Source organism: Panicum virgatum, chromosome 3N (genome assembly GCF_016808335.1).
Source record: "Panicum virgatum strain AP13 chromosome 3N, P.virgatum_v5, whole genome shotgun sequence".
Lineage (NCBI taxonomy): Eukaryota > Viridiplantae > Streptophyta > Magnoliopsida > Poales > Poaceae > Panicum > Panicum virgatum.
This window is the reverse complement of record NC_053147.1, coordinates 2708420-2733404: the sequence shown is the minus strand read 5'-3', so window position 1 is coordinate 2733404 and position 24985 is coordinate 2708420. Positions and strand designations below refer to the sequence as shown.

Here is a 24985-nt window from a genome sequence, read left to right as displayed (position 1 = left end):
TACAATTTGGAACAGAGTGAGTAAGAAAGGAAGAACGTGTAGTATTCGGATCAGACCGTGTGTATAGGAATCATGCATCATCATTATCAGTGACAAACTTCTGACAATAGAATGAAAGGTCCGGATGGTACCATCAGCATGCATGATAGATACCGCGTACACGGGACAAGTCACAAGTACCATCAACGCAATAATGCAGGTACTACTTCTACACTAGTACAAATCATTAGCTCGTAATGGCACGTTGCTAGCTCGGATACGCTGCTGCGGCTGCTTCGCGATACTGTCGGCAGGCCACGATTTTGGACACGGTCAGTATAGGAAGCTAGGGATTGGCACGTGCAATGTTGATGCCTTTTGAGCTACTGAACGGGCGTGGAATCGATTAGTGTGCTAGGCCCTAAGCTAACCTCCTTATCATGCACTGGGCCATACGTATTAGAGTAAGGTTAATAATTTAACCGGCTGCTGGCTACAATGATCTTTAATTTGCAATCTATCTCCCAGCTTATTCCTATAGTAGTTAGTCCTTCATTATTAATATATGATCTATTTGTTATTCTCATAAGTTTTTTTGTTCTTATGTCGAAGCCGGCTGTAAACTTACAGTTTGCTGTTTCTCTTTTTTTCTCTCCTCTCTCTTCCACCTTAGCATTCAGCCTGCTTGTAGTTTGTTAATACTTGCTCTTTTTTAACTAAAGGATCCCACTAAACTACAAATACTAGGCTAGATATGACGAAATGTGGGATTTAGAAGAATTTCTGAGTTTTACAGAATAACTAAAAGTGATAAAGTAATTAAGTACCTTTAGTAATATAATTCAGGTGGGTTCTTCATCATATGGTGCTACTAGTCATGATACGTGAAACTCGACCAAGTCGCGCGCCAAGAAGATGTTTTCGTAGCGTTGCCTTTATATTTAAATGCAGTGTTTATTACAACAAGATAGTTATTAATAATCTAATAAATAAGAGAATTAAAGAACACAGGGAGTACTAAAAGTACCTAGTACTAACAATCATATCCTTCTAAAATTTGACCAGTACATGGAAAATGCCAGATGATGTGCAAAAAGGAAAAGGTTCGATCTGTTACCAAAAATAGTTTTTAATGGCTTTAATTAAATGCATAATTTAGGAGTAATTTGTAAAAGAGGTTCCAGGAGAGTGCAAACTAACAGTTTTATACGGGTGATAGGGGATGTTTTATTTTTTATCTTTATTTTGTAGTTATATGGTCCTTTTTTTCCCTCTTTCTCTTATTGAGGCCAACGGCTAGACGCAGAACGGTGCCGTCGCAGCTTGGAGGCAGGCGCTCCGTTCCGTTATGTTCTGTTCCCATGCTTGGGGCCGGCAGGGGCGCGACCGCCGGACACCCACGGCCGCCCGTACCGGCTGCGCAACCGCCCCCTCATCCTCCGGGATGGGCCCCACCCGGCACATGCGCCGAGGAGGAGGCGGGAAAAGGTCGCTGGGGCCCGCCTGACAGACAAGCGGACAGGAACCGTCGTCAGGGGCACGAAGAAAACAGCCAAAGCCCAACGCTCCTCCTCCAAAACAAGCTTTACGTCTCTCCTAAAAGATTAGCAAGGAAAAAACTAAAATTATTTTTTTGAAAATGATTGCATAACAAAAGAAGCCGGCGTCCCTAATCCGTCGCTGCAATCTCGCAATCAAGCGCCAGAGGCTGGAATAATCTTTAACGGCTAATGCAGCGGTGGTTATTATGGTAGCACCTAGGATTAGGATTAGATTAGGAGCACTAGTACTTTCACCCAACAATCAACAATGCACTATGCTAAATCCTATTTGAACTACCAGTCCACCACTGTATGAACTAGTTGAGGCTGCTGTGAGCTAGAGAGAGTGAGAGAGAGAGAGAGAGACGGAGCGTGGTAGCCAGAGGTAGGGGACCGAAAGGGCAAGGAAACCAGAATAGGTGGCCTGCGGGCTTGCCTGTCGATTTGAGCCCCCCCGCGCGGGAAGAAAGAACAAGAGCGAGCTGCTGATCAGAGGGAGCAGGAGGAACAAGACGCCAATGGCGCCGCGCCCAGTACTCCCCCTGTACTGTATGACTACTAATTACTCCATTTACCTTTTCTTTTGCATTTCGGAGGGGTGAAAAGGGCGGCCTTGGATCCTCGCATTTATCGCTCCCTCCGACGCATCGCACGCGCGTTGGGCAGGCATCACCATTCTCCTCGAGGCCCGAGAGCATTCGAGGAGGAGATCCGAATCCCAGCTCCTCCCACACCGACCAGTACCTGCGGGCTGCGGCCTCCCCACCTCACATGGCGAGAGAGCCGCAGGCCGCAGGTGGCGCCCGCGGCTAGCTAGTACTAGCGGTGGTATCCCCTTTCGCCTTTTCAGCTCGTGTTCCTGCGCGCCTTGTCCGCTTTGCTTGTTCGCCTCTCCCGGTCGAGTGAGCTGGCTGGCCGGGTCGGGGGCCGCCGCTTTCCCGATCCCTCCCACCTGCTCCGCGCTGTCCTACTGCCGAGCTAAAGCGAGGAGAGATAGAGGGGAGAGAGAAGGCGAGAGGCCATTGCTTGCTGGGCTGGCCTTCTTCAGTTTTCTCACGGAGAGCGAGTGTGTCCTTGTGTGTTCTTGTGATGCGCGGCAGTCTCCGTGCACCGGTTTAATTCCAGGTATCAATGCTCACATTCATCGCTTGCTCCCCACTTCGTCATTGACTCCTTGCTGGTACAAACAACGCCGCCATGGAGGAGAGCATTGTGTATATTTTCTCCTCTTCCTTGCTCCTCCTCCTCGTGGGTTTCTCTGCCCAGATTTCTCGGATTGAGTTAGGCCTCTGGATTTCCGGACTCGGAGGTGGGGTTCTTAGGGGATTGCTTCCGGATTCCTCCCTCGTCTCATCAGGGGTTTAGGTGAATTAGCTAGGAGGAATCAGATTGCGGATTGCCTTGCTTCAGGATACAGATTTTCCGTCTTCGCGCATCGCGCGCCTCTTATTTTTCCCGCCGACGGGTTTTGATTCCCCGGGTGCGTTTCTCCTCTCTTGGGGAATCGGGACTACTAGTCGGTGGCTATAATTTATTTATTTATTTTTATTTAGTCGTGCCCTTCAACTGGAAAGATAAAGGGGATTTATACTTGCACACTCTGTGCAACTATTTTTCAAAACTTTTTTTTTGGTACTACTATTCCTCCGATGCGACAAGGGCATACTCGACTGAATTTTGTGTTCATTTCTTTCAGCACAAAATTCTCCGCAGCAATGCTTGTTGCTTGCACATTGTGTTCATTTCTCTGTCGTTCTTGGTTGCTGGAACCCTAAAGAGGACCTGGTTGATTTGTCGGTGATAAAAAAAAGAACTTGTACTCTCGGTAGTTCTGCCCTTCAGCACTTTGGTTTTGGGTGTTGCCTGTTTTTCCTGAGATTCTACTCTACCGTGGTCGGATTTGGTGTTGATGATAACTATAGCGTGTGTGGAAGTGTTGCCAACTTGCGCTAAAGAAAGGAACCGGTAGTTTGCTGCACATGTTGACGGGGACCAATTTTCCCCTTTTCTTGCCGTTGCTGAGTTGAATCATCCTAGGCGAGATGTCATTTTCTTTTCCAACAGATGTGTGGAGCACACATATTAGTATCCGTTTGTCCTGATTCTATCAGGACAGAGGAATTTGGATGCTAATGCTCGATCAATGTGTTAGTTTTCAATGGGAAATTAGTCTGAGAGAGAAAGATCAGCTGCTCTCTACCTTTGGACATCATGCTGACAGTAGTTATATTAGTCTCTCCAGCTTTCACTAATTGTTTTTGTTGATGTTGTTGGAACTGCATCTTTCGCAATTTGTTGCTATCATTCTCAAGTGACAATTTGTGCTGCATGCCGTTTAATTCAGACTAGTGATCAGCATCTTTGCTTGTGGTGCAGAGCTGTCTCTCCAGTGCCAATGTTGATATCTGAAACCTGCACATGGTGGTAGCCCTCCAAAAGAGGCAGAAAGCAGAAGAGCCACTTTTGATCTCTTGAGTGGTTCATGGTTATGGATCGTGCGGGTTGGCTCTGGAGGCGCAAGTCATCGGATAAGAGCCCCGGGGGTAGCGACAGCTCTATGTCTGTGTCGTCGCATTCCGAGCAGTGCTCTGACGATCAGGTTCAGAACCCTGCCATAATTTTGTATCCTGTGCATCTTTTCATTTCATCACGGCAGCTTGGTTGCAGCTTATGATTAACTTCATGATCGATGTATTCTGAATTTATCATAATTTAAGCTGTGTAGTGCTCTTTTCAGTTGTGGGGGCACTGAAATTTTCTTAGGAAGAAGTTTCCTAATACTTGGCTGTTGTCGATTCGAATCTTACTCAGGAATCATGTATTTTTTACAAGAAAAATCCAAACTGGAGTTCTAATGGTGCTAGCTTTTCACCCTGTTGTTTGGTTGATTCATACACTGTTTATTCAAGTCCCATGTGTTTTCTAACTATAGAAATTCATATTTCGCTACTCTGGCTTCAAGTGAGAAGCTATTAAGGCATTCTTCTCAGATTATTTTTTGTTGTACCCCCCCCTCCCCCCACCCACCCACCCACACAGTAAGCAACCGATACATTTAAGGGATCCATGCTGGCTTAGCTTAAACTTAATTTTTTGGGCTACTATCTCTCTTAGCTTCCAATGAGAGTGTCAGGTGTTCTTTTGAATGGAAGTATGGAATTAGTAACATCTGTTTTTTTTACCACATGATGTAGCCTGCTAGCACTGGCAAAAAAAAAAAGAAGATAAAAATGCATTGCTAAATAAATAGATTTTACATCTGTGAAGTTATATGTGTTGAAACTTTGAATTCTATCTTCCAAGGGTATTAAGTTACTTAAAATTAATCACATTAAATGTAGCTTTTTGTTAACAATCTACATCTTTGTGCATTCATCGGAAGAAAGGTGAATGATTTTACAACTCAAATGGAGAGTATGGTAACTAACGACTTCTTAACATGGTCTAGACATACACAACTTCTAGTGCTAGCTCTGGACACAGTTTGGATACTGCAATGAATTATTTGCTCTTTCTATTGAAAAATAGTCTGTCTATATTATTTGTACCCTTGTAAATCCAGGAGATCCCGAGTCCCATCTCAAATAATGCTTTGCCCTGTCAGGGTCAATCTCCTGAAGCCTTTTCAAGAGATAAATATGATTACAGCCAAGAAACTGGAACCGCAAGGTCCTTGAACGGCAAGCTAGCAGCAGGGGTGAATTTAAATGGTTCCAGTCCAGAGCATGGTCAATCAGTAGGACCACATGTATCCTCCAATGTCAGAGACGAAGAGATCAAGGAGACCGTGAGGATTTTAAACGAGAAACTCTCTGCTGCACTTCTGACAATTAGAGCAAAAGAGGACTTGGTGAAGCAGCATGCTAAAGTCACAGAAGAGGCTGTTGCAGGTATCTTTTGCTCCTTAGTGAATTCACTTTAAGTGGGTGAATAAATTATTTTCCTTTAGAATTTCACCTGTAAAGTCACTGTGAGAGAACAATTTGATTCATTTCATTTGTTTCTCTAGTACCGAATGGCAATATTAAGTTTGCATGTGTGTGAAGTTTGCTTTCATCCTTCAATGTAGTTGTTCTCTTAGTCTTGTTTTGAAAACATCTTCTGTAGGTTGGGAACAAGCTGAAGCTGAAGTTACTGCTCTGAAGGGGCTACTTGAAGCTTCTTGTCAGAAGAATACTTCTCTCCAGGATCAAGTCAACCACTTAGATGAGGCCCTCAAGGAATGTGTCAGGCAACTGCGGCTGGCGAGGGAAGAACAAGATGACAAGATCCGTGAAATAGTTTCCAAGAAGTCTCAGGTGCCACAGTCTGAAAACTCTGAGCTCCAAAACCATATCGCAGAGCTAAAAAAGCGTCTGGCATTGACCAGATCAGAAGCATCATCGTCCATGCTATTACAACATAACCTACCAGAAAAGCTTCAGGTAATTGAGAAAGAGAACTTGGACCTTAAGGCCAAGCTTCAGGCAATTGAGAAAGAGAATATGGATCTCAAGGCCAAGCTTCTTGTACAGTCCAAGGATCTGAAGATACTAATGTTGGAAAGAGACCTGAGCAACCAAGCAGCAGAGACAGCAAGTAAACAGCACTTGGAAAGCGTTAAAAAGATTGCAAGGGTTGAGGCAGAGTGCCGCAGGTTACAGCATCTAACTCGGAAAGTAACATTGATCAATGATTCTAGGCCTACGCAAAACAATGGTTGCATGGAATCACTGACTGACAGCCAGTCCGACCATGGGGAGCATATGGTGGCTGTAGATAATGATCTGCGAAATTCTGACTCGTGGGTATCGGCTTTGATTGCGGAGCTTGATCAGTTTAAGAATGGCAAGGATGGTTCAAGAAATCTTGTGAACAATCCTGTTGAGATTGACATAATGGATGATTTCCTTGAGATGGAAAGGTTAGCTGCATTGCCTGAATCAGACCGCACAAGCTCTAACTTTGAAATGGAAACAGATTCTGACAAGGCTGTGGCAAGAAGCTTCTCCTTGAAAGTCGAAACTGAAGAATTGCAAAACCAGGTCACAGATTTGCAGGAAAAGTTTGGTGCCATTGAAAGTGAGAAAAGGGAGCTTGAGACAGCACTTATGGAGGTTAGAAATCAGCTTGACATTTCCTGCGATGCACTAGTGGCGGCAAAGAACAGGCTGGTCGAAATGCAAATGCAGTTGGACTTGGCAAATAGCTCCAAACTTGCAGCTTTGGAAGATGTGGAGCGTCTGGATTCTGAGAAGAAGGCTTTGGAGTTGCAGTTGGAGTCCAAGTCTGTAGAAGTTGAGGAACTACTTATGGCTGTAACTTCGTTGGAAAAGAATGCAGGGCAGAAAGAGTTAGAGTCGCAGTTAGAACTGATGTCAGCACAAGCCACAGAGCTTCGCCTTACTATGGCATCATTAGAAGAGAGAATTCACACTAAGAGGGTTCTTTCTGTGCAGCATAAAGAAAAGGAGGAGGCTGCGTTGAATGCTAAGGAAGAACTGGAAGCACAGCTATGTTTAGCAAACACTGAAATGGGGAAACTGCATGACATTGTCAAAGCACTAGAGAATGAGGTCAAAAAGGAGAAGGCATTGCATGAGGAACTAACAGCACAATTACAGGTGAAGATGGAAGCAACTGTTGATGCAGTTAAACAGTCATTGGAGGCGCAGTTATGTTCAGCAAATGCTGAGGCAGGTAAGCTGCGAGATGTTGTCAAAGAGCTTGAGAATGAGGTAGAAAAAGAGAAGGCATTGCATGAAGAGCTTGCAGCACAAATAGAGGTGAAAACTGAAGCGGCAAGAACTGCTGAGGCTGTTAAAGAATCCTTGGAGGCAAAGCTGTGTTCAGCAAACGCTGAAATACAGAAACTGCAAGATATCATAAAAGCACAACAGAGTGAGTTAGAAAAAGAGAAGGCACTTTGTGAGGAACTCTCAGCACAGTTAGAGATGAAGATTGAAGCAGAGAGAACTCATTCTGTGGAGTCTGCTAAAGAATCATTGGAGGAACAACTCCAGTTAGTGAACTCGGAAGCTGCAAACCTGTGTGATATGGTGGCTGCACTTGAGCACGATGTGGAAAAGGAGAAGTCATTTTCTGCAGAGCTCCAGATGCAACTAGAAGCTCTAGAGGCTGTGAAGAAGGTTTTGGAGTCAGAAGCAGAGTCTGCACTTCAGGATGCCAGAAATCTCAACCAGAAGGTAGGGTCATTGGAAGCAAAACTCAAGGAGCAGATGTCATCAGCTGAAGAATTCACTATCAAGGCAGAGGCTTTACAATCAGAGAGGATGGCTATGGAGCATAAACTTAAAACAGCAGACAGGGAACTCATAAAACTGACAAACAAGGTGAGCTTGCTCCATAGGGAGATCGAGCAGGAGAGATTGCTGTCAGAAGAATATGAACAGAAATGTCAAAAGCTGGAGGCTCAGCTGTCAAGAGATAGTCGGGACGCGAAGCTCTGGCGGCTTGCAAACTCAAATGGAGATCTGAAGGTTAAAAAGGTAAATTTCTCTTGATACCTATTTCCCCTTTATAACACCTGAGCTTGAAACCCTTATGAATCTATAGTCTTTGAAGGAGTACTTGAAACCCTTATGAGTCGTATAACTCAGAGGATAAATAAGAGTAGTAACATCACTGAATCCAAGTCGAATTGTTGTCACTGTTGTAGGAGAAGGAGCTTGTCAACGCAGCTGGGAAGCTTGCAGAGTGCCAGAAAACGATTTCTTCTCTAGAGCGTCAACTGAAATCACTGACAGACCTCGACAGTGTGGTGCTGGAGCCTGAAAGGCTTGAATCCAGCAGGGAGATGCCATTGCCACTGGACTTCGGAAATGGCGATGCTGAATTCGCAATGTTTGCGGATGACTTGTACGACTTTGAGCTTCCGAACAGCAACACAAGCTGCTTTTCTCCGCTGCCGTCGATCCAGCCCTCGCCCCCACCCTCAGAGATGTCAGTGTTCGCAGGGGGGCTCTCGACCCTTAGCAGTTACAGAAGCAAAAGAGCAAGTAGGAGGTGACCGAAAAGGCTGCCCAGATGCCATACTAACAAACAGTTCATGGATGCGGTCATATGTAGGTAGGTCGATGTACATTCACAGAAACTGATTGTTAGATTCGTGTGCTAAATTCCATCCATTCCAGCAAGCTCAGTTTTTATAGCCTGCTTGATGAGGTCTTACTGTATCCGTGAACAGTGTGATTGTGGTTGATTGCCGCAAAATGAAAACCTGGTATCTGTGTGTGATCCCTGACGCAGGAAAGTGCAGAGCAAAGTACAAATTCAATGTTCATCTGGTTTTTGCATGTATTGCTGTTGAACTTAATTTTCTTTGCAGCAGTGAGCTGCGATGAATATTTTTGGGGAGATCTTGTGGGCGCAGCGTCGACATTCAGTTATTTTGGAAGCTGTGGAACTGATCTTTTGCTAGCACAACAGATGGAACACGGCCTCATAGATTGAGCTGTGTACAAATTGGATCTTTCTTGCCTGATGGCCTCATACTTTTGGGGAGATCATTTCATTCGCAAAACAGGCGCCATGGTACGAATAAATTTGATTTGGTTGGTTGATTATTTCCTGACTTGTACCTAGTAGTGTTTTAACGTGAGTAATGTCGCATACAAATCTATGTTGAAAGTAAAATTCCTTTGATGCGATGTCCGTTTCTGTAAAAATTCATCAACTCCTACTAGCTAGAGTAGTTGAGTAGCAGAGGCACACCTGCGCTGCCAACAGGAACACCTACATCTACATGATTTAGGACAGGAAACGTGGAATGGCAATGCTTATGTTGAAGCTTTAGAAACATAAAATAAAACCTCCCATTGAGAATAACCTAGTAGTGACACTGTAGTATTACGAACCACTATATTATATTAACAGAATTCCTAGGAATCTGCTCGAGAAATGATGTGTGCATTGAATGATCTTTTTTTTTTGCCTAATTATTGACAATGTCGTCTCCTTATCACAAAGTCAGTGCATCTTTATCCGAGGTTGTTTAAAAATTGAAAAAAAAATCAAATTTCCATTTTTAGAATTAGACTTTAGAAATGGTAACGAATATTTATCCTAGTACACGATCTTGAACGAAACATTTGTCAGCTACAAAGTTTTGAATCTCATTGAACTCTATAACTTAGAGAGTTTTGCTCCGGTGGTCCCTTCCATGAATAGATAATAAGTTTTGTTTTCATCCTAAGTTGTCTATGAAGCTGGGCCATATTAGGACCGAGAACTGGAGCTGGATTCATTGTTTTGCATTGAAGGAAGCTAAAATCTGCATCAACCGTTGGATGGAGAATGAGTGGCATCCGAGGAGGAGAAAGTTACCTGTGATTTTGCTTCAGCAAGTCAGAGAATCCACGCCGGTGAGCTGGAATCCCATCAATTGTGTGATCGATGGATGGCAGTTGCCAGAGCAGCTAGCTAGCATTCTTAATGATGTTATTTGGATTTCAGTAGGCACGCCGTAAGGCGTGTATATAAGCAAAGCAAGCAACTCCTGCCTCTCACTCTCTCTCTCTCTCTCTCCTGTCCTTCGTTCCCCAGTAGTGAGTGCTACTTCTAGCTAAATGGCAATGGCGTCCGCCTTCATAGTTGCTACAGTAGTCTTGCTATGCTCCAGCACCCTCCTCTTCCTCTGCACCGATCCATCATCCTTGAGGGGCCTACATGCCGCCGCACCTTCTCCATCATCAAAATACAGGAAGTACATCGTGTTCCTCACGCCGCCACCGGACGCCGCCGCGATGGACGACGACGCTCGCCGGAGTTGGTACCAGTCTTTCCTCCCTAGCAATCTGACCGAGTCCGGTGAGCCACGCATCGTCCACACTTACAAGACCTTGTTCCAGGGCTTCGCCGCCTGGCTGACCGAGGCTGAGCTCGACGCCATGTCCAAGAAGCCCGGCTTCAGCTCCTGGTACCCTGAGATAATAATCCACCCAGCAACACTCTAGTTCACCAAACTGGAGTTGGTGGCAAATTCAGGGAGGATGATCCATGATATGAATAAAGTTGATGTAGTTGGTTGATTATTATTTCCTATTCTTAGCTAGTGAATCACTGACACCAAACCCGCGGCCACATTTCCCGTTCGTCAACATGCACATCCCGCGCGGGCATCTCGTCGAACATCCTGCGCGCGCTGGAGAGCAGCAGCGTGGAGCTCGAGGCCCTTGTCCGGTCGCTCCACTGCGGCGGACAGCCATCCGGAATTAATATTTACATATAGACTCCTAATTTGGATCGCGATCCGATTATTTGCAAAATGCCGCCCCTTATATATTAGCATAATACCCCTTAAAATGTTCATATAACACCCGGGTCTCAGATTGGGTAGCTCCACCCACCAATCCCCCTCGCTCAAGAAGATTCAAGCGATATCTGACAGCTGCTTTCTCCGCGCGACCGAACTCGCACCGGTGGGGTATGCAAGGCCAGCTCCGGCAATGGCGGACATGAACGCGAGCCTGCAGGTGGACGCAGCGTTGGCAGCTTGCGGGGTGACGAAAACGAATTAATAATCGCAGGCTCCAAAGTAAGTGACTGAAACCTTCCTACTGCTACACGATTACTGAACTGACAGAAACCTCCCGAATTTGCCAAGCGGTGAGTGAGTACTAGTATCAATTCCACACTCTCAAAGCTGCAGAGACTTGCTCCTTTCATTTCTTCATAATTGATCAAGGTTTCACAGCGACAATGCAACTCCTGTCCAGCAGGCACGTCCTCAAATGCCATTTACTGTGACCATGACCATATCTAAAAACAATGGCAAACCATTGAGCAAATTGTGACAAATAAACAATGGTGATACATACTCTCACAAACTTTGCTCAACTCAGGATCAGGCACCCACATATCTATATATAGGACAAGAAACGCGGAAGGGCAATGCTTATATGTGGAATTTTTAGAAACACAAAAATGAAACCTCCCTTTGAGAATACCTACAGTGATACTGTAATACTACACGCAACTCGCTAGTGGAACTACTACATTAACAGAATTCTTAGACTAGTCTCAATAGGGATTTCATGAGGAGTTTTATGGGCATTAATTACCATGCCACATCAGCAAATTTGCTGACATGTCGAGATCATTATGAGAAGAGAGGAGGGAAAGTTTCATGGAACATGAGAAGAGTTTCATCATTATGAAACTCATCTGTCACAGTTACCTAGTTTCTACTCTTGGAAACCGTACGATGAAATGTGCACTGAGACTGACCTTAGGAGTCTGCTCAAGAAATGATGTGTGCATTCAATGATCTTTTTTTTTTGCCTAATTATTGGCCATGTCGTCTCCTTATCACAAAGTCAGTGCATTTTTTAATTTTGGGGAGATTGTGCGCTGTTTCAATTCTACCACATTTTAAAGCCACTCTTAACTCTTTTAATTTTGACCTAGTCTCACGTGGTATGTCGACTTCTTTAGTTGAAAAATTAAAAACAGAGTTTGTGCACCATTGTACCATGTTTTCAAAGTCAGACCTTAAACTAGTCTTAATTTTGACCTACTTTTGCATAGTATGGCCAACTCAACTCTTTAGTTGAAAAGCAGAGTTTGACTTCCATGACTGTATTGTTTATTTGGAACTTTCAATATTTCTCTACTGATTTGAAGTTCCATTTTCTTGGGCATAGTATCTATTTTTCCATTTTCCTGGACAGCCAGACAGGCATGGTATAAAACTACTAGTACAAGTAATTTGATTTTGGAAACTAACTTCTAGTGTGACTTCATCCATAGAGGCAGTTATTAACTCCAATGATATGTATATAGTGTCCTTTTTGCTTACTAACAAACATTCACAACAGGAATATGTAACCATATATACCCATCAGTGGCTTTTTAGTTTACACCATAACATGCAAATAAATGGCCCCTGATGTAGCACATACAGTGTCACTCCATCATACAACATGCGTTGGTTAGGGTACACATTATGGAAGAACCACCACTCTTGAGCTATAAAGCCTTAGATCTGCCTGCCAAAAAAAAAACTTGGATCTGCTTGCAATCAATGGTCAATAGCACAACCAGATCACATACAGGAGAAAGAAGCTGAGCACCACAAGAATAAATTAGCCTCCGTTTTGGGTGAGCACTGCGTGGGGTTTAGTCATGGGAGGCAAGTTAATGCTCAAGGACTAGGAGAGGCGCATGGAGTGGTTTTGGGTTAACCATCTTGCAAGTGATGGGTTTGTGGAGGAGGACAATTAAATGGGCATGCAAGCAAGCCCAATCAATGGCTGGAACAGTTGGTTGCCAGCTTTCCTTTTCCACAATTTGTTCTTTCTTTTTTTTTTTGTATTGTGTATATAAAGCTTCTAGAATCCTTTTTTGTATGCTTGTGACCCTGGATAGAAAAATCGGCGACATTTATGGGCGATTGTTGATTCATTTGGAGTGTGAGAGGTGCTGGGTTGAATGTGCACACTTTTGGTGAAGTGACAAGTTGGAATGAGTTTGGTGGGGGAGAGGTTGTTATATACTATATATATTGCTCCATGCACACGTTGTGGGTGGTGGATGACGAAGACATCTAAGGTCTTTCCTTAATTATTTTTTGAGGCCCCTGTAAATCTTCAATCTCCTATTATAATCTAATATTTTAGTAATGCTCATTTAGGTTCCCTTGGAACTCGATATTCAGCTACCACTTCGCTTATTATTACAGAGGTCCGTCATTGATCAGTGCACTCAAAATATCAAGTTGTTTAAGGAAAAAAGCAAAATAAATATGCTTCAACAGTTCCACTATTATAAGAGCCTGTTTGAACTTTGAAGGAGCTGAAGTTGAATGCTAAACTTTAACACCAGTTAGCACTCCTACCTTTGCTCAAATTTTTATAGTCTTAGATAAACTTTAGTCCACCATATTAGCACTCCTAATTGGATACACTAGTGCTAAACTTTAGTCCACCATTAGCACTTGGGTCCAAACAGGACGGCTCTACCAATCTTTAGATGTAAAAATCGATATGGTTGGCATACTATTTCTTTTTTATGAAGTTTATTCGGGTGCAGAGAGAGACAAATCAAATTAAGACGAAAAGGATTTTGGCCCACTAAATAACTCTCTTTATCTAGGTGATTAAATTCTGCATACACTCTACCCTCATTTTATTGATGAAAAACGAGCGTGCATCTTGCTTCAATATTGGTCTCTGATAGGGAACAGAAATAAAAGGTTTAATTGCCCAACTGTTTTGCCCCATGAAATTAGTGTACGAAGCTTTGGTTTGACCTAAACAATCAACTTCAAAAAACAACAGGGCATAGTTTTCAAAGTGACATTATTGGTGCAACCTGATCCTTCAAGTACATAGTATTTCTTCCACACATTTGGTTGAACTCCGTTGCCCCTACGTCTCCCTGAAATGTAATACTGCCTCTGGTCATCTTTATAAGACATTTCGGACAACAAAGTATAGCTACATGCAAGCCAAATCTGGTGTCTGTAATTAAACGTCTTTTGGATCTGACCAAAGGGAGTGCCAGTCTCAATGTTTTATTTCCAATTTAACTAAACTACTAGGCTAAAAATTCAAAAATTCGCATGTCGTTATATCCTTACTTAGAGATTATACTATTTTTTTTACCATATATCACCCTATACATTATCGTAAATCATGTCTTATTGTTGGTTAAAACAATTTCAAATATGATCTACCTATAATAAAAATTTGATTTGTTGAGCTTTAATAATATTATGCATATGATTAATTTTATTTTCATTTTATTTTGATTGATTGTTGTTAGCTTTAGTTTTTATTAATAGTATATATTTGTAAGTGATACATAGTTAAAAGGTATTTATATTTAATTTTCATAATGATATTGGTGGGTGATTTTTAATTAGACACAGGGGTATTTTAGGCTAATTTTTATCATAATGGCAGTGGTGGGTAATTTTTCTTTTTCTTTTTTTCTCTGATTAATGTGGAAATTTCTATGTCTTGAGAGCGAACGTGGAGGCTTCGTTTGTTGGCGAAATAATAAGATAATAGATAGATTACCTTAGTTGCAGCGGAGTTTTATTTCATCAAAATGGTTCGAGTTTTCATCTAGTTACAACTTTATTTAATTTGAAATAGCAATCGACGCTGAAACTCCTAAGTTTCGATAATCATGTTTACAAATACATGCAAATTCAGCTCTACAGTTGGCAGTCTTCAGAGGCCTATCTTGCAAAACTGGACTTCAGGACTTGTATACGCAAGAACAGATGAATTGACGTCGATTAGATTACTGCATCGATATAGGCATATAGCACACAAGGCAGAACAACCTCGTGCCGGAAGACACCGTTGGAAACTCCGCAAGAAAGCATAGCCTGATTCCTCCCCCCGCCAAAATCGCAACAAGAAAACCAGTAGAGAGAGAGAGAGGATCAGTCCAAGCCTTAATCCTCTCTCTCCTATGGCAATTCCCCATCATCTTCTATCCTTTTGTCCTCTGTCCTCCGATTAACTCTGAACCAAGAAATCAATCACCTTCAACTCGTCCTTGTTCTGGTCGTCGCTCTTCTTCTTCTTCTTCGCCGTTACCGGCGTATAAAAGCAACAACCCTCGGCCTATTCACACAACAGCTGGCGACAAGCAGTAGTCCCTTCCCACGCTTTGAGAGTGCCCTGCTAGCTGTGGCTGTCTGCCTGCCGCTCTCATCGTCGCCGTCCTCCATGGGCCTCTTCAGCTCGCCAGCGAAGGTCTACAAGCCGGCCGCCGACGTCGACCTCGGCCCCGGCAGCGACGAGTTCTACATCAGCCCCAATGTCAAAGGTCTGCTACCTTGTTGCTAGTTACCAATTCTGTGAGGAATTTTTGCGAGAATTCTGAACCCCTCTGGTCTGAATTCAGTTCTTGGAGTACATAAGAGTTCTGCTGGTCCTTGTTTTCAGATTTTTTTTTTTATCTCTTGGTGTTTGATATTTAGCTCCTCGAGTTGCTGGGCTCCTGGTGAAGATCTTCGTGTGGATCCTGGAGATGCCGATCGTCGGGCAGATTGTACTCTACATCCTGAAGAAGGACAATCTCATCAACAAGGTGAGGTTCATGCGCCAGAGCCCTACTCTTCTGAAAATTCCATCTCTTTCTCTATAGAAAATGATTTTTTTCTCAATTCAATCAATCAAAATATATTCTGACAATGTTTCAGTCAAACGCATAGCAGTCACCATGTATTCGCATGTAAAAAAAAGGTGAAACTGGAGTTTGACCAAAACACTTTGAGCACAGCAGCCATCGGAACAGGAAACGCACTTGTGTTCCGTTTCGAACTTCCCTTGGCTGCACTTTTGCTAGATCAGTCAGCAGCCGGTCAGAGCAAGAGATTCAGAATTCACATTTCAGTCTCTGACATCTGATCCAATGTTGGCAGCTGGTATCTGACGCCGACATCCCGGAGCCGCCGTTGTTCACGGCAACCCACAACTGGGAAGGTTCTATTCTGGCTGACTGCTGCGCATCATTCTGTCTGGCGCGGCCTCTGACCATGCCAAACTCTTTACTTCTGAACTCTGAACCGACCAAACACACTGTTGTTTCTGTGCAGACATTCCTGAGCAGAACGTGGTGCTGACCAAGCCCGACCTGTCGGCGGCCGAGCGGGTCCAGGAGGCCGTCGGCTGCCTCCCGGCGCGGCTGGAAGCCACGCTCGCCGCCGACGCGCCGTTGTCGGGTCTGAAGCGGTGGACGATCCGGGACTTCTACGACGCGTACAGCTCGGGGGAGACGACACCTGTTCAGGCGAGTGACTCTCAGGTTGCATTGTTCTTCGATAAGAGCAATGATCCACGCCGGGAATCCCTTGCTGGTTACTGAACATGATGGTTGCAGTCAACGGCCTGTCCTGAACCATCTGAACTGTCGTGCACGCGTGCAGGTGGCGACGAGGTTCATGGCGGCGGTGAAGGAGAGCTCGGGGCCTGGCCTGAACATGGCCTTCTTCATCAGCTGCGACCCCGAGGACGTGATGAGGCAGGCCGAGGAGTCCACCCTGAGATACCAGAGAGGTAATGGACATCTTTTTTTTTTGTTGGAGGAGGAAGTTGCCATTCTTGCTGTTGCTCTCAGCCATCAAACACCTCAGCTCCTTTTCGGCGGATCTGAAGGTTGATGACGACCTCTCAGCTGTGACGCCTAGCTAGCTAGCCTACCAAACTCTAGTTTTGTCTGCAGCCCCTTGCTAGCTGCAACTGCAACCAACCTTCATTTCCAGTAGCAGTAGTAGCCTGCAGGCGTAATGAGAAGGTGTCCAGAAAAAAACGCGGCCGGGGGTGAACGGACCCCACCGTTTTTCATTAAGAGGAAGCAACTACGGCTTCATCTGGCCGCGGAAAAACCCTCGAATCCTGGTCCATGCCCGAGAGGGCGCGGAAAAACCCTCGAATCCTGGTCCATGCCCGAGAGGGCCAAGCCTGCGAGGGGATTTTTTTACCCACGAGCAGAAATTCGTCCCAATTGAGATTCGAACTCACCACCTCGTGGGAGCGACGCTACCAGACTGGACTAGCCAACTGGGCTGCCCAACCTTTCGCAGAAGGTGTCCAAGAAAGAGACTAACTGACTAGTAGTAAGAGAGTTCGTGACTCCCGAGTCCTCAGCACGGCAGCATGGGCATCTCAAAAGAGAAATGATTCAGCACTTGGAGGAGGAGAAATGAAGCCTTTTGGTTGTGGTTACATCACTACTAAAAAACAGCCTTTTGTCCCGGTTCCATATGGCCATTTGTCCCGGTTTTGGAACCGGGATTCGGCCGCCGGGACAAAAGCGCTGGAGGCTTTTGTCCCGGGTGGTAGAACCGGGACAAAATGTCCCTCGTGCTAAAAAATATTTGCGCCCTGCGGGATTGGAACCCAAGACCTATTGCCTAGCGCATGGCCTGCTTGCCAACTCACCTAAGTAGTACATGTGACTCAGTAAAGAATAACTCCCTTTTGAACTATCACGTAGAGGGGCCTTTTGTCCCGGTTGGTGGCTCCACCCGGGACAAAAAGGGCCTTTTGTCCCGGTTGGTACCACCAACCGGGATAAAAGGGTCACCCTTTTGTCCGGGTTGGTGTTACCAACCGGGATAAAAAGGGTTGGACCTTTTGTCCCGGGTGGAGCCACCAACCTGGACAAAAGGGGGGCCTTTTGTCCCGGTTGGTGGCTCCACCCGGGACAAAAGGCCCCTGTCCCCCCCCCCCGCTCCTTTGGACCCGGGACAAAAGCCACCTTTTGTCCCGGGTCCAAAGGTAACCGGGACAAATGACCTGGAACAAAAGCCTATTCTGTAGTAGTGCATGTTGCTGTCAAGACAAGAGTGAGACCCGGTCACACGAGGGGCAGCAGCCAGTTTTTTTCTCTTTTGGTTGAGCAATTGCAGCAGTCAGTTTGGCAGTTGTCACGTTCGTGTGAATTTTTTTTAAAAGAGACAAAATTGCAGCAGAGTGAATGTGTGAGCGTTAGTGAACACTGAATTGGTAGGAGAGGACAGAGGTATAAACAGACAAGACAGATGGTTGCCGCTGTTGGTGTCTGACATCGACACTGACAGACGTAGATACGGCTTGCTATGCCCCAGCTCCCTCCACCGGCATCTGCCGCTCTCATTCATTGCGGCGCCGCCGCCGCCGGCCGGTTAGATGTCAGCTCGGAATCTCTGGTCGTAACCGTACACACTGATGGTCTGAGCCTGGTGCAGGTGCGCCGCTGTCGGCGCTTGACGGCGTGCTGGTGGCGGTAAAGGACGAGATCGACTGCGCGCCGTACCCGACGACGGGCGGGACGCGGTGGCTGGCCGCGGCGCGCCGGTGCGAGGCGGACGCCGCGTGCGTGGCGCAGCTGCGGGCCTGCGGCGCCGTCCTCGCCGGCAAGGCCAACATGCACGAGCTCGGCGCCGGCACCAGCGGCATCAACCCGCACCACGGGTACGTAGTACCGTATCGTATACCTGCCCACCCAGTACGTAGTTGTATTCGGTATGTAACCTATACCACTGTCTGCCTCTGCAGGTCCGCGAGGAACCCGTACAACGCCGGCAAGATCGCCGGCGGTTCCTCCAGCGGCTCGGCCGCCGTCGTCTGCGCCGGCCTCTGCCCCGTCGCCCTCGGCGTCGACGGAGGCGGTACGTGCTGCGGCCACGCGGTCCTGCGCAGAATTTTTTTTTTCTTTCAACTTGCAACGACGCTGAACGATGCCGCCGTGCGTGCTTGTGCCGCAGGTTCCGTCCGGATGCCGGCGGCGCTGTGCGGCGTCGTGGGGTTCAAGCCCACCGCCGGCCGCCTCTCCAGCGCCGGGTACGCGCCGACGATGCACCCCTGTTCTGTTGCCACCACCAAACGTAATCCATGGCCACGTCAGATTTCTGAACACCATTGCTGCTGGCTGCAGGGTGCTTCCGCTCAACTGGACGGTCGGGATGCCGGGGATCTTGGCGGGGACGGTCGAGGACGCCCTCGTCGCGTCAGTCACCGTGCTCAGCTTCTTTACAGCACCAACAGCATTGCGAATTACTGCAGATCGTGGCCTCAAATCTGAGAAATCTTTTCATGTTCTGCTTCTTTCAGATACTCGGCGATCGTCGATCAGTCCCAGCCGTCCTACTTGCGGGTAAACTCGCTGATTAAAAGGCCTGGCCTACCATTTCTGAACTTTCTCTTGCTGCTTTTCTGTACCCAACGAGCCTGAATTACTGAAAAGCTTTTTCATCCCCAGCCTGAACTGAATCTGCCTCAGCTCAAGTCCAGCATGTCCATCAACAACATCAAACTTGCAAAATATGCAAAGGTCAGTGTCTGTACATTTGTACAAGCGTCTACGGTAATTCAAATACAGCGGTCAAATCTCAACAGTTTGCTGCATCCGCAGTGGTTCAACGACAGTGCCGAGGACATCAGGAGCTGCTGCGACAAGGCTCTCAAGACGCTGCAAGCGCACTACGGCTGGCAGGTGAGGCGCCCTGCACTTGCAAACTTTTTTGTACCGCACTGAAACAGAGACTGAATTCCGTTCGAATTTGCCAAATTTTGTTTTTGCGACACCGATTTTGTTTCACCACAAAGACCGTGGACGTGACCATTCCTGAGATCGAGGAGATGCGGCTGGCGCACTACGTCACCATCGGCTCCGAGTGCACGACGTCGCTCGCCAAATACCTCGACAAGCTGTAAGCAAGTTTGAATTCGTCGATGCTATTTTGAAAATTTCATGCGAATGTGGACAAATGGCATCCTGTGAATTGTGGCAGGAAGAGGTCTGAGATCGGCTGGGACGCCAGGGTCGCGCTGAGCGTCTACGGTTCCTTCAGCAGCAGAGCCTACCTGAACTCGCAAAGAATTCGGTGAGTTCCTGACAAATAAAGATTCAGACAGAGTAGTACTCTACATGTGTAATGTCAATATCTTAAACATGACATGAATCTGAAAACAAAAAACCTTTTTGACAGGAACCGGCAGATGTACTTCCACAAGGAGATCTTCAAGACCGCCGACGTGATCGTCTCGCCGATGACCGGGTGAGTACCCTTCAACTCTACCGCCGCCATTTCTCGTCCGATTAGCTTCATAATTAAGCTGAGTACCATCACATGTGTAAGATGTAGCCTACTAGCTCTGATCCGACCTCCTTCTCCTCCTCCTCCTCCTCCATTGTCATTGTCAGTGTGACCGCCTACACGCTGCAAGACGACGCGTTCGACACCGGGGAACTGGACTACATAAACGGAGGTAATAACTAATAAGAGACCAAGGATTCATCGGCAACATTTCCATTGACAGACTCCAAATCCAGCGCCATTTATGTTATGTGATCCTCTGCTAACTCATCGTGCTGTTTGATACTTGAATCATCAAACAGCCGCGCTGGTCCGCTACTCCATCGCAGGGAACTTCCTGGGCCTGCCGGCCATCACCGTCAAGGTCGGGTACGACAAGGGCGGGCTCCCCATCGGGCTCCAGTTCATCGGCCGGCCGTGGTCCGAGGCGACCCTGCTCCACATCGCGTTCGCGATGCAGGCAAGGGGGACGATCGATCTCTTCTGTTTCTGAACTTGCTGCTGAGACCTGAATCTCTGTGGCTGCTGTGTCTGTGTCTGTACAACTGAAACCTGACGGGCTGCAAACTGTGCTGCAGGAGGCCTGCGCCAAGGGCTACAAGAAGCCGGCGGTGTTCTACGATCTCCTCAAGAAAGAGTGACAGCGACCGACGAGCGCGGAGGGGATCTCCAGCTCCGTCCGTTGCCATTTTTCATGTTTCTTCCATCTGTTGCCATTTTGCGGGTATTCTGGGGAAACAGAGGCGATCAGCAGCTGCCATCATGCGATGGTATTTCACTGCTTCTTTGTTTGTCTCGTCATCAGAAAAAAAAAAGTGGCGGATGAGGCTGCATGTGGAGGCGTCTGACGTCGCCACCAATCGTGTTGTTCTAGTTCATATCAGAGCAAGTATTACCGTTGGCGGGGAGCACGCTGAATCCTCGCTGGCGGAGAGAGAAAAGGAGAGAGAACGCGCAGCGAGCGTTTTGCGAGACGCCGGCTTGAAGCGGGCGAAGACGCACTCGCTGTGCTCCCATTCGTTGCTTTCCTGCTGCGCTTCTTTCCTATTCGCTGCTTGCGCTGCTGGAAAGCTGCTGCCGCATTTATTGAAGGCCACGCTGAAGTTTATTCGCCGACGAACAGCTGTATCATAAACCATGCTCTCAGCGCCTTGAGCGCGCGGTACACGTGGGTGCGGGCGGCGAGCCACAGACGTGGGCCCGGTGGATACGTTCTGTCAAAAAAACACATACACACACCAGCGCATCTACGTACCACGCCACTGAGAGTTTCCACCTGAACTAGTGCATGACGCGTGCTATCGCACGCGGACCTGGAAAACAGACATCATTTTGTGGAACAATCTAGGCATCAACCCGATTATTAGAAGCGTGGTTAACAGATCGAGCAGGTAATGGTGGCAGGAGACATGCTATGTGCAAAAAGAATTGGAAGAGCATAGTAAATAAGAAATTAAGCATGGGCGTTCAATGGTGTTGATGCGCTTGGTTGGGGACTGGGCGTTGCGTTTTGCGGCTCTTCCAATGCTTGGAGTTCCTTGCCGAGATGGGAGGTGGTGGATCAACGAGGTGGTGGAGGAGACAAACAGGAACCTGGAGTGGGGGAAGAAGCACAGTAGCCTTAGGGACTTACTTGTAATTCTTGATTTTTCCAGGGGTCTGTTTGTAATGTGGGGGATGTATTGTGCTGCTGTTTAATACATCTTCCCTTTCGAAAAAAAGAAAGAAAGAAAAGAAATTAAGCATGAAGTACAGAATCATTCTAAGGTAGTTTTATCTGTCACATTTTACAATACTAAGAGAACAACGAAAATAAAGGGATTAGCTGACCGCATTGGATGTACAGAAAACAGGTTCAATCATAAATCGCACGCGGACCTGTGAGAGATGCGTCAGTTTTTGAAATGATCTAGGCATCAAGCTGTCTACGACAAGCGTTGTATAGAGTCAAATGATGTAAGAATGGCAGAGTAGATTTATTGTCTGCAAAGGTAACAGGAAGAGCAGGTTAAATAAAAAACAAAGCATATTTTTTGAAAAGGATCAAACCTCTACATCAGTTTATCTGCGATGGGCATTCTGGATGTGTGTTCCACATCAGTAGCAATGAGTAGGTCACAAACCATGTAATTGAAAGAGCATAATATTACAGTCTACTAAATAGATAAGATGCTAGATTGCTTCATCGGCGATAGTAACCTACATAGGTTATAGTAGCATTTGGGTGCTTGGCAAAACACTGGAGTCAGCTTCAATTCCTGTTGGCTAAAGAAGCCGCAAAGGAATATGTATGCCAGAAGTGAGTTCTTATAGTAAGTCTTAGGAGGCTGTAGTTCTTATAATGAAATGACTTTGTCTGTTGCAGTTAATGGGTGAGATATGTAGTTCAAAACAATTACATGTCGGTAGAAACTGGAAATGTAAAATTGGAAGGCATGCTAAGGTGCCATTAACGAAGCAATGATAATTACTTCATATCAATATTATTTAGACAGAGGTGCTATAAATATTAAATCTTCATACTGTTTTTAAGAGATTCCTAACCTGGATATATTTGACCAAGAAGAGCTATGTCCCAACTCCCAAGGAAAGGTATGTACTTTATACTTTTCCCCTGAGGAGCTAGTTCCTTATTGTGTCGCAAAAGTTCTGATGTATTTTTATTTAAACAGGTTGTTTCATAAAGCAGCAGTTTTAATATATCTTTAACGATTTAGTTGTGAGCAAAAACATGAACTGGCATAGTAAGTAGTAATACACAGGAGCACCAGAATAAAGTAAAGAGTCATTTACATATGTGAAAAGCTCAGTCAGGTACGCCTCCCTAGTCCCTAGCCTTGACGTATGGCTCTGAAGCAGAGTATAGCGTCCACATTCGAATAAGAGCTTGGCAAGATTGATAAGGACATTTTTTTTCTTTGTGTTCATACGTGAGCCAGGCGCTGTTGTGGAAGGACTATTTTTTTTTCTATGTGTTCATACTTGGATCAGGGAGGCGGCGTACCCAATATTTTTTTCTATACTTGGATGGACCCAATATTTTTCTATATGGTCATACTGTTTGTCTATATGTTTTTCTTCTGTGTTCATACTTGGATAGACCCAATATTTTTTCAGAGGATAAGGAAATAAGTAGTAGCAGTTAATGGTCCTAGCATAATGCATGGAGTAAGCGAAACTTACCGAGGCAAAGGTGCTGCATATATACTCTAGTTAGCAGGGTTGAGGCAATATAAATGTTGTTTTCTGGGCATCACTGCTTTGTGATGCGGAAATGAGGGTTTCTGCTTCCTTAATGGTGATAAGCTTGGCATGATGCGGTGCCTGCGAAGGTAAGATAAACAGATTTAAGATTTTAATAGTGTAGCCCCCATTTGGGGTTGAAATCACAGTTTGAGTGATGGCTATTAGGAGACATGCTGATGTGAATGAAATTATGCTAATAATCTGAAAGAATCGCACCAAGATGTGTTCCTTTATTCACCTCAGCAGCACCACTCTAGTATCTCTTCCGTCACTTTCAGAGCTTCAGCCCCAACCACCAGAGCATCTCTGTGAACTTCCTACTGAAGATCTGCCCAGAAAACAATGAAAGATGAGGCTAAACAAATGGTCTTGGTCGGAGATCAAGTTATCTTCTTTTCAAAGCACACATTGTTTCTTGCCCTCCAAAGAGCCCAACAGACCGCAGCTAATCCAACCATATGGTATTTTCCTCCCTGACCCATGAACCTCTGAGCAAAGACCCAGAACTGATCCACCGAGCAGGGTTTGCAGTTAACACCCACAACCAGGGCCACAATGCTCCGGGCATATTTGGCTAGGGAGCATTCTAAGAACAAATGACTAACATTATCATTGTCAGATAAAACTTGGCAAGTAGCACTCCCATGCCATTTCCTCCTTAACAGGTTGTCCTTAGTTAAGATGTAATTTTGCTGGGCTAACCAAACATTTTTTTTTGGTTTATCTTCAGAGGTAGATTAGCTTTCCACAGTATTTCATTAGGCCTGTTAATGACTGAACTGGACAGATGTGAATAAACAGGTTTTACAGGGAAGGCAAATGCATACATTAAATTTAATTCCTAGCTTAGAATCAATGGTATAAAATATAAGCAAGGAAAGGTATAGTTCTTAACTGTATTTGCAACTTTGGAATGGGTGGTTTGTATTGTTTACCTGCAACTGTAGTGTTGTTGTTGCAGACACCGTCAACCACAGCAAACGTAGCAAGCAAATTGTAATGTATCTCTGAGAAAACAGATGAGGACTGGAATCATACAAATCTCAATTCAGCCCGCACCAAAGGAGGCACAATGAGGAGAAACATCAGATCGAGATTAAAATCAAAGGAAGAAACAAATCAAATCTGAAGGCACGACCATGTATTCAAAAGGTAAATCAAGCTAATAACCATATATGCATAGGTATATTGTACAGCTAAGTTGCAAAAGCTGCAGGCAAGAAGATAAGAAAGAAGAGGGGAGAGGAAAGCAAGCAGCGACAGTATCACCAGATTAATTAGAAAAGTACAAAACCAGTCTAAATGTGAAGACTCCGTGAAAAAGAAAAGAACATGAGCAGAAGCAAAATTGAAAGGACGAAAACTTGATCTGATCTTGAGCCTCCAATGATACGAGCGTGAAGTACACATTGTCGAGCGCCGGAATCAATGTTGGAGCTACAGAGGAGCAGCCAACTGAACGGAGAAACAAATCACAGAGAAGTGAAAGAAGAAGCAAAGGAGAAAGCGATAGTAGTAGAGAAGAAGAGGGAGAGGGATCCCCGGCCCACTGGCCACTGCAGTCGTCGGCCACGCACGGCGTGGAGGCGGCAGCTGCAGAGGGCAATGGTGTGTAGGAGAACGCGGGTGCAGCCGCGGCAGAGGGGCGGCTGAGGCACGGAATTACCTGCAGCCCGCG

At 45.6% G+C, this 24985-nt stretch overlaps 1 protein-coding gene and 1 long non-coding RNA gene across 7 annotated transcripts; one reads left to right on the top strand and one right to left on the bottom strand.

Annotated features, from left to right (window-relative positions):
- Positions 1-2118: 2118 nt before the first annotated feature.
- LOC120666972 lies at positions 2119-20934 on the top strand. Its single transcript, XM_039946968.1, has 25 exons — positions 2119-2645; positions 3897-4119; positions 5083-5410; positions 5628-8008; positions 8179-8528; positions 10141-10437; positions 14681-14735; positions 14933-15305; positions 15460-15569; positions 15904-15964; positions 16078-16271; positions 16408-16537; positions 18211-18436; positions 18521-18633; positions 18730-18805; positions 18900-18971; positions 19076-19118; positions 19224-19295; positions 19377-19457; positions 19571-19674; positions 19756-19848; positions 19954-20022; positions 20169-20233; positions 20364-20521; positions 20640-20934. The coding sequence occupies exons 2-25, from the start codon at positions 4003-4005 to the stop codon at positions 20700-20702; spliced, it is 5631 nt and encodes a 1876-aa protein (XP_039802902.1). The 5' UTR covers positions 2119-2645; positions 3897-4002; the 3' UTR covers positions 20703-20934.
- Positions 20935-21345: 411 nt separating this feature from the next.
- On the bottom strand, positions 21346-24967 carry LOC120663698. Of its 6 annotated transcripts, none has more exons than XR_005670585.1 (5): positions 24243-24967; positions 23524-23635; positions 23245-23385; positions 21940-22044; positions 21346-21654 (listed from the first exon to the last, which is right to left on the bottom strand). It is a non-coding gene; the product is annotated as an uncharacterized LOC120663698 (long non-coding RNA). The 6 variants fall into 6 exon arrangements; XR_005670584.1 differs by lacking the exon at positions 21346-21654 and adding an exon at positions 21734-21769; XR_005670583.1 differs by lacking the exon at positions 21346-21654 and adding an exon at positions 21734-21764.
- Between the last annotated feature and the right edge of the window lie 18 nt (positions 24968-24985).